This window comes from Halichondria panicea, chromosome 16 (genome assembly GCF_963675165.1).
Source record: "Halichondria panicea chromosome 16, odHalPani1.1, whole genome shotgun sequence".
NCBI classification, from domain to species: Eukaryota; Metazoa; Porifera; class Demospongiae; order Suberitida; family Halichondriidae; genus Halichondria; species Halichondria panicea.
The window spans coordinates 1758770-1771789 of NC_087392.1; the positions used below are offsets into that span (position 1 = coordinate 1758770).

The following is a 13020-nucleotide window of genomic DNA, read 5'->3' on the forward strand; positions in this document are numbered from 1 at the left end:
CTTGTGATGGACTAATCGGTGCTAGTTCTATAGAGGATACCATGACAAGACAAGCCATCGTTCAATTTCTTAGTTGGGTGAGTTCATCTCTGACACTATTGTTACGTAGCTAGAAAATAATAATAATTGCAACGTAGTTTGGAACTCATCTTTATATACCTAATGGGATCTGGGATCTTAGTGACTCTGTTTATTCTGTACTGTCTCAGGTTAAGTTGTACGCACAATCTCAAGGCTGCCAACAAATTGGGACGAGAAAGAACAAGGATATGTGATAAAAAAGTATGACTTCATAACAGTTGACCTATTTTGTTTTGATCAACTAAGTGACATTTCTTTCGACGCTACTCTGACCTGCTTCATCCTCTTCAACTTATTGGCCATGTATCTGCAACTAAAATATGCACCTCTCATGTACACAAAGATGAGTACTGTAGCTAGTCAAGACGACTATGGCAGAAGTATCACTAAAGGTTTCACTGTACTGATTGCTTTACTGGTTCCTTCGTACATACTTGGGACTGTAGTTGTAATTCTTCGAGACCCAACATTTAAGCTATCAAGTCCATGCAACCCACTAGACATCAACTACTACAGTTGCGTACCAGAGAGTGAGTTTGCCACAGAGCACAAAAAACAAGTGGTCTCGCTAGTAGCCAGTGTAACCTTAAAGCTGACAGCCACGTTTCTATACGTACTTGGTTCTATCTACACAGTAAAGACGACAAGAAACCCTGGAGTGATATTTAAACCTGATTGTCTCAGATGGATGGAGGTGTATCTGCTCTGGAGTGTATTAATGGCTATTCATATTAGTATAGGCCTTGCTGGAATTCCAATACTGATCTTCACAATACTAATGCCTATGTACATGATCTTCTATGTGAGCTCCATGATTATGGGCCTGGGAATTATGGCACTACCATTTATATCTGCTTTCCACTTATTCAACCAACAGAATGAGCAAAGAATGAGCAAAACCAAATTGCTTCTACGTAGTTTGGAACTCATCTTTATATACCTAATGGGATCTGGGATCTTAGTGACTGTGTTTATTCTGTACTATCTCTTCCTAACTGGAGGAGCAAGCATGATCGGACTGAAGGGCATACTTTTCTCGCTAGTGCCCCCCCTAATGATCTCTGTCGGCTTGGTCATTATCAAAACAAAGATGAACAAGAAGCACAAACTGACAGATGAATTACTTGAGGAACAGCCACTATTAATAAATCTCTGAATAACAAAAAACATTAATATACGTAGCTCTACTAACTACAAGTATCACTATACACACTGTCATTGAATTGTTCGTGTTTGAATCACAATATTGAAAGTAATCCGATCTACAAATAAAGACATAACACCATCAAAACAGAGCAATACGCAATATTACGTATGTACAAGCTACCAACTACATCACTGGGAAACAAATTACTGTAATTGGCTGACCGTACACATAGCAAGCAGAGGGTAAAGGCTTAAAGCAAGTATTGCAGTACATTCAGTAGCTCACCTTATAGCCATGGATAATCCTTTGTGAGGGTGGTAAGATGTGATTACTCAGAGTTAGTAGTAGCAGTAGCCTCAGGCATTCTTCTGTGTCCAACCTCAGAGCTTCCTCCACCACTGCCACACCAACACACCCTTTTCCCTACACCAATGGTAAAGGTGTGATCCATACAATCAGCAACATATTATCCACAGGCTATATAATTGACGGCATCAAAAAATTAATGTTTTGAATTAAGGGCATACCATTATGATAAGGCTAGCTTTCTTTCAGCTACAAATCAGAGCTAGTAGGAGTTCACTCCTGGAGCTAGTAAGCATAAACATGTTCCATGAACCTCACCAAATGCGATTTGAACATGACTTTGAGTACATAGCCATCAGTGGGTAGAAGTGTAGTGTAGACATCCCCTGCCTCACCTACAGTGGACACAAAATAATTGCTCAATCAGTGTTTTGTGTACCTATGAATTTCCAAAGGAGTTTTTCAAAGCGCTCAGCACAGTTGTGAATAACCCTGCTGACAGTATTCATGAGCCATACCTACATAGCATTTGTGATGAGCTGGTGTGCACATAAACAGGTGCTGTGTAACATACGGACAGGTAAGCCCTTCCTGTTTGGTCGCAAACTTTGAAACGAAACACTTCTTTGGATCTCGAGAAACTATGAAGCGTCCGAGCAAATCGACAGGTGGACATCTGAAGAGATGACACGCTCTGTACGATAGACACTTTAGACCTTCTTAGCTCTAATTTGCAACAACTGAGAGGATCGGTAGCCATCACTCCTTCTCCATCTACAGAGGACTGAAAAATGATAACATTGCAAAGTTGGAGAATTTACTTACCATTGGGTTTAAGAAGACTCCCACAAATACTGCGACACCTTTTACAGATTAGCTTATTATTTTCCTATTGAAACAAAATTGTAATGGCTGAGGGGGATCTTCAACGACACTCACTCTCGTGCAACTGCTTGAGGAGAGTGAACTACCATCTACAAGAAGCACTGACTCTCCTGACAATAGATCTCCCTCTCGTGGGATTAGCTGACTGGGCTTGTGATCGTCTCCATGGCAAAATGCATCGAATTCATACCATGCTTCTGATGGGAGGGGGAGAGCACGCTTGAACTCACTGCAAGGGAAGACATGAAATGACATCACTATAATACAATTAACCCCTATTCAGTAGAGAATAGTTGGTACTATTCAAACTAATAATAATTGTGCAAGCTGACATATAATTATAATTGGTGAGGTCATCTTTGGGAAACCGGCACTGTAAGTTGACTTACTTGTTTGTTTTGTTGAGGGGGTTATTACAAAACCCACATCTAAGGACGACATGACAAGAAACTTTCCCTTCGTTATCAGAATCTGATAAAGCATTTTCAACAATCTGTTCAGCCAGGAAATCCCTTTCTGTTCGTAACCTCATGCACAATCCTACTTGAGCTACTACATTGATTATCGGCTTGCTAGAAAGAATCAGCTTTGGTGAGTCCCATCCACACAAAGTCTCCCCGCTTACATTCACGTTTCCTGCAGAATTTGACTGTATAAAATGTCGAAAAATCAACACGACTAATGCATCGTACCTGTAGTGTCAATAGAATTGCATGTGATTGAGATGGTGGGGCAGACAGTAGACAAAACCACATGTGCTGCTTGGATTCTTGGCTGAATCTCAATGCAATACATTGTACTCCCTACAGAGAGCATTGTCCCATGCTTGGAAGGGGATTTCCCTTTGGAACTCCCTCTACACTCCCACAATGCTGACGTTGTAGAGACTCTACAGCGTTTGTGTGACACGGATGACGTCATACGCAATGCAGTAAGTGCATCCTAGTGACCAATCAGACTGCTGATTAGAGAGAGCAACCACGCTTCCTGCATTTCTCACCAACAAGTTACTTCTTGCCCCATGCGAAGTGAGTCAGCAACGGAACCAGTCAGCACTTGCGATTGATCATCACATCATTGACTTGAAGTACGTCCACAGAGCATTTTCCTACAAGAAGCATTAACATCCTTGCAAGAGAAGAACTCCTACCTACACTGCATATACAAAATCTGCACATCTCAATCTCAAGACTGACTAGACTCGACTGACTCTCTGTCTGCTGAACATTAATCTACCATTGCGAAGTAAATTCTACTCAAGTCTCCTACTTGCCCAATCTAAAACTCTTAAAAACTACAAAAGGTGAGTCTGCAAGAGATAGTTCTAGATCTAGTAGCTAGATGATCTAATTAACAGTGTAGTCACCTTTTTACAAACCACATGGTGCATTCAGCAGAGCACATGTACTAAAAGCCAACTATTTTGTTTCCCAGGTATCACTCTGTAAAATGGCTGCACCTGTCGATACATGTGTTGGACATTCACTCAATTATAATCAAGTGGAGAAACTGAACAATATTTTATCTACACCTGTCGAGATACAACCTCCCAACAACTTCCCCGCTCTGAGCATATCACCGGCTAGTTTGGTCAAGGTTGTGAGACAGCGCTTACTCAAAAAAAACATTAAACTGAGAGACATTCGACTAAATGGCAGTGCTGCAAGTTTTTGCCTTAGTGAAGATAGAGAAGACATCCCTAAGATTCAATACAATGACATAGACCTGATTTTCGGCGTCTCAATAGACTGTGAAGATGACTTTCATGTTATCAAAGAAGAAGTTTTGACATCACTCCTGGAATTTTTTCCGGATAAAGTTACAAAAACAAACATCAGCTGTCCACTGCTTGAAGAAACGTATGTGAGAACTATGGTGCTAGTATCAAACAGCCAGAACCAATGGTCGCTCATTTCCCTCGGAGATCAATCGAATAACATCAGCATCGAGCTCAAGTTTGTCCACAACATCAAGAGAAGATTCGAGTTTACCGTCGACTCATTTCAGATCATCCTCGATTCGTATTTCAACTTTGACCAATACACAGACCAAAGCCCGGTGGCCATCTCCCAATCATTTTTCCCTTCAGTACAAGCAGTTTCTGTTTACCCCGATTTCGAAGAGGCAATGGATCACTTGAACAATCGACTTATTCACACGGCTGCTCCAGAAGAGATAAGAGGTGGTGGGCTTCTCAAGTACTGTAGCCTGCACGTCAACGGATTTCAACCGGCCAACCGAGACACAATGAATCGTTTGGAACCGTACATGTGCAGTCGATTCTTTATCGATTTCCCGACCACAGCCATTCAGTATGATAAGCTCTGGAAGTATGTGCTCTTAAGATTCCTGCAGAAAGGAGAGTTTAGGAGATGTATAGAGTTCCTCGACATGCTCTATAATGTTGTGTCTTGTCAAGCCAAGTGCCTTATGGGGAGCGAGCGTCAGAAAACCATCTCCGTCATCATGTATATCCGAAGTATGGTGTTTGTACCGAACATTCCGTTCCTACCCCCTCATGTACATCCCGGCATGATCAGCCACTCCAACAATTCCCGTGCATCCTTCAACTCGATGCCGCACAGACAGTCCAACTCTCCAAGAACTTCACCTCCCCCGACTACTGCTGGCTACTACCCTGTCCAGGCAAGTCAAGGCTACAGGAAAGCTGTCGGTGGACACTGGGAAATCTCTCAACCTCTTACACAAGTGAGATAAGTGTGTGTTGGTTGTACGAGGCGAATAATTACTCTCTGTTGATTGGTTTTTCTGAGCACGTTAATTTCATGGCAACAATTCCAAAACTGCAAAAAATTGTCATTCAGTTCATTAAATTATCACTTCATCTCTAATGCACTTATTTTTTTGTTTGTCTGATTTCATTTGCAAGGTGATTTTTACTTTTTAATTGTATGAGGCCTCCACTAGACTATGTGTGTGTATATCTCAAGCACACAAAAAGTCATCTATTTAATTATCTACATGCGTGTACATGTACTACTGAGTCTTTACACAGTGGAGATTTTATTGCAGTCCCAAGTTTTATAATTTACACTGAAATTGTAACTCACCTCTCACCTCACAGTGTCCACAAGTCCATGCTTGTATTGTACATGTCTATTATCTGATAACAATCTATTACCTGTCATGCAATTTGAAAATTTGAAAATTAAAAATTTGTTTGATGTTAATGTTGTTGAACAACAAGAATGCATGGTTGTTTGTCTCAATAGAGCATGTACTGTATATACCTCACATAATGTCGCTAATAATTTCTTGAGATTGCATGTGCGCTTGAGGCCAGAATCAGCGGATAAAGCCATTAGTATAGTGCAGTTGTACTCAAAAGCTTATCAGATTACACCTTGTATGTATTCCCCACCACATACAAGTACCTCAATGATCTCATGATGGGTATTCATGACATGCTGTGACTCAGCTAAACCACTTCCACTAATAGGTTACCTGGGTTACCTCCTGTGGGGGAGCTGTATTTAATTTTTTATAGCAGAAATTGTCTTCTGGAAAAGTATAGGAATGTAATCATGCATGCAAAACTCTGTTATACACACACATCAAAGCTACCCCACACATAGATTAAGGTGCTTCCATGTGTGTGCTCTAGGTGGTCACAAGACAAGAACTAAGCAACCATAGGATAACGATTAAGACACACTTTATAAGTTTTCCTGTATACAATGTATCACAAAATAACACCATAGAGAGAAAAGTGAATACTGACACAGGGTGCAAGCACAACTCATTAGATTATTATATTATAGTTTAGTACGAAAATTGTCTCTTGTCGGTAGCTGGTTTCCATTTCTTGAACTTCTGTGATTTCTCGGCGGCTTTTCTGCTCTGCCATCCGTAACCACCTCTTCTTGCTCCCCCCCCCTCTGAGGAGCCTTGCCTTTCCTACCACTCCCGCTGTGGACACCTAGCAACAGTTAAGGTTCAACACATAGGGCCATCAACATTATAATAATTATGCATCAAGGAATCTGCATGCACACACACACACACACACAATACCTCTATTTCAATATTTTGATGAAATAATTATTTGAAGTGAGTGCTATACAGTCCCGACTTAACCAAAATATTTACTCAAACAGTTAAGTGCTAGCCATAATGATGACCATGGCAGTATCTACACAACCGCTATAATTGTCAGAGACTAGTTAACAGCATAACTTACTCAACAGGTTGCCATAGAAATACCATATAAGGTGTTGAGGGATTGTACAATTTAGTAACATAATATCCTGTCCAGTAATAAAAAAAAGCAGTAAGCTAGAATACTGACAGCACTCACGATAATTTAAACTGCAACAACATGCCACAATTATCATAAATGCTGACCAGCATCCATGTTGTTGTTTTTATGCACTTTTAGGAGAGCAACTAAGCCACATGGTAAGCCACATGGAAGCTTTCAACTCATTTCAAGTCAATTATTAGTTCCTTCTTTACAGTCCTAGAACAAAGAATCTCAATTCCGGGATGGGGGAATATTCGTGGTTTTGGTGGTTGAGTTCTGACCACGAATATTTTACTCACGAATGAAGCAGAATGAAGCGACTTTGCCTACCTTTACCTGCAGTGCAAGCAGCAACCACAAAAATAATTATCCACGAAATGACTAAAATTATAATTATTGCGAAAACCACGAATGTTTTGCCCCCCAAAAAATTACCCGCTATACGGTAATACAGACAACCACATTATAAGGGGCTTCTAATCACACCAACCATACAGTGAAACTACTGTATCAAAATAATAGCTAGGCCATTAAGGATCGCTCACTATGGCCAAGAAAGTAAGAAATGCAGTAATAACAGTTTTTACTACACATGAGCAGTCTCATATGTACACAGCAATAATTGAATAGGAATGTGTTGGTGACAAGTCACGTATGCAAGTCTGCCGACTACTTGTATGTCTCCAGTTGCAAATAGTGAGTCATCACAATGCAACAAAAGTGTTCAAGGGTAGAGAATGCATCCAAGGTTTACAGGGAGTGGCAAGCACTTACACAACAACACTATCGTAACACTATTATGGAACAAACGGAACCGAACAAATTGTAGTACATGGTAGTTAAAGTGGCAGTTAAACATACAAGGTGGGAGCCCCCTCCACACACACACACACACACACACACACACACACACACACACACACACACACACACACACACACACACACACACACACACACACACACACACACACACACACACACACACACACACACACACACACACACACACACACACACACACACACACACACACACACACACACACACACACACACACACACACACACACACACACACACACACACACACACACACACACACACACACACACACACACACACACACACACACACACACACACACACACACACACACACACACACACACACACACACACACACACACACACACACACACACAAGAGTATACTAAGAGTGACACTGGGAGGAGTGGTGAATCCAAAGGCCCTGGCAACCCTAACCAGGTCCAGCTGCTCCACATTGAACACAACCTTGAGGGAGTGAGAGGCGTACGAGTGGAGATAAGAGCGGTAGCCATCACGGGCAGAGCGATGCAGGTAGTAGTTCATTCTCAAGCTGTGTGTGTGTGTCTGTGTGTGTGTGTGTGTGTGTGTGTGTGTGTGCGCGTGCGCGTACGTGTGTGTGTGTGTGCGTACGTGTGTGTGTGTGTGCGTGCGCGTACGTGTGTGTGTGTGTGCGTGTGTGCGGGAAGGGAGAGGGTAAGATGAGAAGTATGTGAGCATAGAAAAACAGTGAGTGGTTTCAGTAGAGAGCTAAAAATTTGAACAACTAGACACAATCTCATCAATTAATACCCGAGATTGCACATTGCTGATTTCCTTGTTAACCATTTCGTACTCGCTCAGTGGCACCTGCAGGAGACAGGCACAGTACTAAAACAGGACATGCCATGAATTCATATCTCATTATATTTTAAGCTTTATCACTGGCAGGCTGATACGACAGCTAAGGCGATGTGGGCAAACAAACATATTACACAAGCATGCATATTGGATTGACTGACACACGATTATAGTGCATTAGATGTTTTGGAATGACACACATGCAAACACAAGTATACGTATTACAATCAAATTGCACTGGAAGCCTCAACATCCTATATGGTATACAGACACACATCAATCATTATTCACTCATGCATATCTCTCTACCATGGGAACTGCTGACCTCATTAACCCCACTCTAACAAACAATTTACCCACTGTATTGCCCTTGAATGGTGAAAGTCAGCTGTTTCTTGGCATCAGATGATCTAGTTGTCATGGCATGCGACTATCTAGACTCTATGCAGGCCCCTAATAAACAAGCTAGTCAGTCTGACTATATAAGACCACCCACCCACCTCCTCTCACTCACACACCTTTGTATGCATGATAATTATAATTGACGAATGCGAGCTCCTCTGGGAGCAGGAAGAGGAGGGCGTGGCCTCGTCCCCCTGCTTTTGCTGTACGCCCCACAAGGTGAATATACTCCTGTAGGGGGATATAAAAATATGGAACAATTTATAATAATAATTACTAGTGTTCAAGCTGGCGCTGTGCTAATGCCTCTCGCCATGTTTTTGCTTTCGCTCAAAAGTATTAGAGTGTTATCTATAATGAATTTTATATTAAAGTTAGCTTATCTATATAAAGTCACTGAGAAGAAAAGACTTATTTACATGCATCTATTGTAAGTTATTATTTTTTGTATTATGTGGCTTACCAGGACATCAAGAAAGAAGAAAATTGATTCTTCCAGGATCTGTAGTTCAGTGTATATAATATCTAAGAAGAAAAGACCTGTGTACATGCATATTGTTATCTATATTGTTATATGGTAGTGTTTTGTGGCTTACCAGGCCCTCAAGACAAAGATGATTCTGCCAGGAGGATCTGGATCTGGATCTTGGATATTATTTTCTCACACATGGGGAATGAGCGCGCATGCGCATTACATCCACAGGAATAATTAAAGGGTGTGTCCAAAGAGATCAATTTTACAAATGGCTACTGTACTGCTAGCTAGCTGTTTTAACAGATATTTTCTGAGTATTGTAGCTAACAAAAAGCTAGCGCTTTAGTGCAAGGCTAACTCATATGTTGAATAGAAAGTTTGTGCGGACAGATGATGCTATGAAAGATTCTGAAGAGACTGCAACAGCCTTCAATGTGAGTCAAACTAGCCATAACTCGAGAAAGAAGCTTTAGTTTGCTAATCCACGAATCAAAATCCAAGAGAACGTGGCTAGAAGCCTATAGAAGCTGTTAGTTTTCGTCGCATTGTAACCGTTGAGCAGTTATAGCTGGAATACACACACACACACACAGACAGACACACACACAGTCAGCTTTACCGTATCCCTCGTGCGGCTACGCCTCGAGGCATAATTATAGGTTACACAGTACTTAGAGGAGCACACCTCACAACCACTCATCCAACACCCCATTAGTTTATCTTAAGCTGTCTCTGAAAGCAACTATTGTTACATGTGGTAATGTAGGAAGCATACCAATAAATCATACTTAAACTTTCTACAACTTCCTATTCCCACACCCTCACACACACACACACACACGCACACTCCCACATACACGCACACACACACCCACACACACGCACACACACACACACACACCTTTGAATCGTCTGGAGGGTCGTACTGTACTATCCAGTCCACCTCAGGGATGTCCAGACCTCTGGCAGCCATGTCAGTACATAAGAGCACACCCTCTCTTGCCTGACAAAACTCCAAGAACATTGACGTTCTTTTCTGTTGTTTCTAACGACCCTGGGATAGTGGGGGTGAGGAGGGGGGTTAGTATGGCCATAGCTTTCAATAAGCAAAGACAACATACTCAATAATTATTGCTTATAATTATAGCCAGAAATTAGGAAGGGTGTGTGTGAATTATTGCGTTATTACAGTAACGTACATGAATATCCAGTACGGGCATGTCAACGTGATTGAGGAGATCTGAGTGGAACTTGACAGAGTTACAAGAAGAGAAGAGAAGACCATCACTTTCTTACGGAGGTTATTCTTGAGGAGGTGAATAAGAGAAGAAACCTCTGCTCTGACGGACACACCACGTACCCCTACAGCAACAGAGGGCAATTAAGTGCTGTAATGACTCAGGAAATGCAACACAAGAAGTCACTTAAGATCATTACCCCTGAAAGTGTATTAATTAAATATGAGCCACAAAAACGAATTCTGGGAATATGTATAATAATTACACATAATTTTATTATAATTATATTAAGATATCTGTTTTTTTAGGTTCATCAGTTTCTCGCCTTTTAGGTCACTATACCCTATACCTATTGTGCACAAAATTAATGATCTAGCTATTACTTAAGTGTATATAATTAAGCTACTGCCTGTGTGAATAGTTTAATCCTAACGATGATGGTAAGTGCATTTGATGGGAATGGTTAGTATACACACGTATATTCAGCACCAGCTTTGAGCTGAGTTGGGGCCGTGTTAGGTACAGATGATAGCATGTCAGGGAGACCCCTTGGAGAGGCCACCCTTGACAATCCTCACCTGCTCTAGTCCGTCCACAGTGGAGGCCTCCTTGTGGTCATCCACACCCGGTACCACATAGAGGGGGGCTTTCTTGAGAGAGATACAAGCCAAGTCCTCCACATTACGGGTCTGAGTAGCAGAGAACAGAACAGTTTGAAGATTCTCTGGAGATATATGTCCACTATAAAATATACATGTACGAATAATTATGTCTACCTAACAACCACTGAAAGTAGAAGAAATGAAACTGACAGAGACAGATCACCGAACAAATCTAAACAAGGTGGGTGGGTGGTTGCAATACGAGCCAGGATTCAAGAGCACTTTTACAAACGCTCGCTCCTTTTTTCCAATTAAAATGCATACACTCGCTAGTAAGCACTCGTGTGGTACATTGTTATGCACAGCTCGGCCGGCCATACACCATTCACTTACTGGGAAGCAAACGAATGATCTGTTTCATTTCCTCCTCAAATCCAATCTCCAAGATTCTGTCAGTTTCGTCGATGATTAGACATTGGAGATTCTTGGACAGGAACCCTGATGTGTTCTGCACACAAACAAGGGAATGCACAATACACCACCCACTCCACTACCCTCACAAGCTCCACCCACTCTCCTACCCTTACAAGCTCCACCCACTCCACTACCCTCACCAGCTCCACTGACTTCAGCTAAATCATTTGCACAATAAGTATTTAGATGCCGAAATAATACAAGCCAGAGGTTGTACGCTACAGGCTAGACTTGAAGTATCATCATGCAATGTTAAGATCAATTTACGACACAACACAGTAATAGATACAGAATATATAAATGGAGTCTGTTCTTCAAAAAACAAAGTCAGAACTAGCTATTAAAACACTGTTGGAGCAGGAATTTAGGATTAAATTACCTACATTTGTGTGCCGATTTCATGGTATTTCAAACCAGAATGAATACTGGTACTTAACTACTTTACATACAGAAAGAAAAAAAAAATCTTATTTTGATATTGTTCTTGAAGAGTGTTGTATCATTGAGCAGGTAGATTAATCTTTACACTGTATGATGATACCTCAAGACCTTCTATACTTCGCACCTGAATGTAGATAGTAGTATATGATCATCACATTTCTTCATTAACACTTGCGATTATTCTACCACAATGTGGCATCTATATGAAGCGGCTACCATGCTCAATGAGACAATGGGGGTACCTTTATGGGATGCAAACACTAATAAAAATAAAAAGCACTCTCGGAAAACGACAAGCAATGAGCATTTTGTCTGTTAATTGATACATGGACTACTTAGGCTTAATATTTTCTGCAAACCACATGGGGAACCAACGGCATTACTAGTAAATCGTCACAATGCTTGACCTACTATATACTACTACCCATGAAATACTCAACTGTGATAGTCCGGTTTGGGGTGATCTACACACTACTAGTAATGGATGCAAAGCAAAAAGAGAATCATAGCTTTCATCAACAGTTTTAAAGTCACATTTTAGTAGAGATCACTATAACTTTTGACCTTTGAGATAAATTTTGTGAAATAAAGAGCACCATTGCTAATAATTATGTATAGCGAAATTTGGGATTTGAAGGTGCAGCCTACCAGGGTAGCCAAAAATTTGAGCCTCATTCGTTGACTTTCATTTTTCATTGTGGGAACCCTAATGTAGACCAATGGCTCATTTTTTGTAGCAGATCTACTTACCGAAACTTGTCAGCTCAGTTTTGACACGACTTCTAGCTTTCACCTTTACTTTTTGAGGCTCCTTCGCCTCATTCTTAAGGATAGCCATGAAAGGTTACCCTGACTGTATTAGAGAGCTGCTCTCCTCAGGAGCCGGCTGTGGTGCGGTGGTGCAGCAGTCGAAATCTATGGAAAGCCAAACGTTTCAAAATGACACATAATTCGCGCTCGCGAGGCCAGTGTACTGACTGAACAAGAATCAAACTAGTTGCCCACCCACCCACCACGTGATGATCCTCATCAACTTCGGT

General features: G+C 41.2%; 3 protein-coding genes across 3 annotated transcripts; 1 reads left to right on the forward strand and 2 right to left on the reverse strand.

Annotated features, from left to right (window-relative positions):
• Window positions 1–1205: 1205 nt before the first annotated feature.
• Window positions 1206–3340, reverse strand: LOC135349893 (E3 ubiquitin-protein ligase E3D-like). The gene is made up of 9 exons (XM_064548542.1): window positions 3112–3340; window positions 2809–3055; window positions 2474–2648; window positions 2360–2423; window positions 2109–2308; window positions 1974–2052; window positions 1853–1929; window positions 1514–1651; window positions 1206–1343 (listed from the first exon to the last, which is right to left on the reverse strand). Exons 1-9 carry the CDS (start codon window positions 3338–3340, stop codon window positions 1320–1322), a joined length of 1233 nt encoding a protein of 410 aa, XP_064404612.1. The 3' UTR covers window positions 1206–1319.
• A 241-nt stretch (window positions 3341–3581) lies between these two features.
• LOC135349891 (terminal nucleotidyltransferase 5C-like) lies at window positions 3582–5610 on the forward strand. The gene is made up of 2 exons (XM_064548538.1): window positions 3582–3722; window positions 3854–5610. Exon 2 carries the CDS (start codon window positions 3869–3871, stop codon window positions 5135–5137), a length of 1269 nt encoding a protein of 422 aa, XP_064404608.1. The 5' UTR covers window positions 3582–3722; window positions 3854–3868; the 3' UTR covers window positions 5138–5610.
• Window positions 5611–6130: 520 nt separating this feature from the next.
• On the reverse strand, window positions 6131–12818 carry LOC135349791 (ATP-dependent RNA helicase DDX18-like). The gene is given in 11 exon segments (XM_064548399.1): window positions 6131–6359; window positions 8301–8357; window positions 8867–8981; window positions 10127–10279; window positions 10425–10499; window positions 10502–10539; window positions 10542–10587; window positions 11042–11187; window positions 11459–11573; window positions 11639–11697; window positions 12731–12818. Coding segments are annotated over 10 exon segments (864 nt in total). The 3' UTR covers window positions 6131–6359; window positions 8301–8328.
• Between the last annotated feature and the right edge of the window lie 202 nt (window positions 12819–13020).

Excerpts from the sequence above, each read along its gene's own strand:
- LOC135349891 (XM_064548538.1), top strand. The coding sequence starts at position 3,869 with ATGGCTGCACCTGTCGATACATGTGTTGGACATTCACTCAATTATAAT.
- LOC135349893 (XM_064548542.1), bottom strand. The coding sequence starts at position 3,340 with ATGACGTCATCCGTGTCACACAAACGCTGTAGAGTCTCTACAACGTCA. Across the intron at positions 2,649-2,808 it reads CCCCTCAACAAAACAAACAA|TGAGTTCAAGCGTGCTCTCC; the intron begins GTAAGTCAACTT and ends CTTCCCTTGCAG. Across the intron at positions 2,309-2,359 it reads GAGTCTTCTTAAACCCAATG|ATGGAGAAGGAGTGATGGCT; the intron begins GTAAGTAAATTC and ends AGTCCTCTGTAG.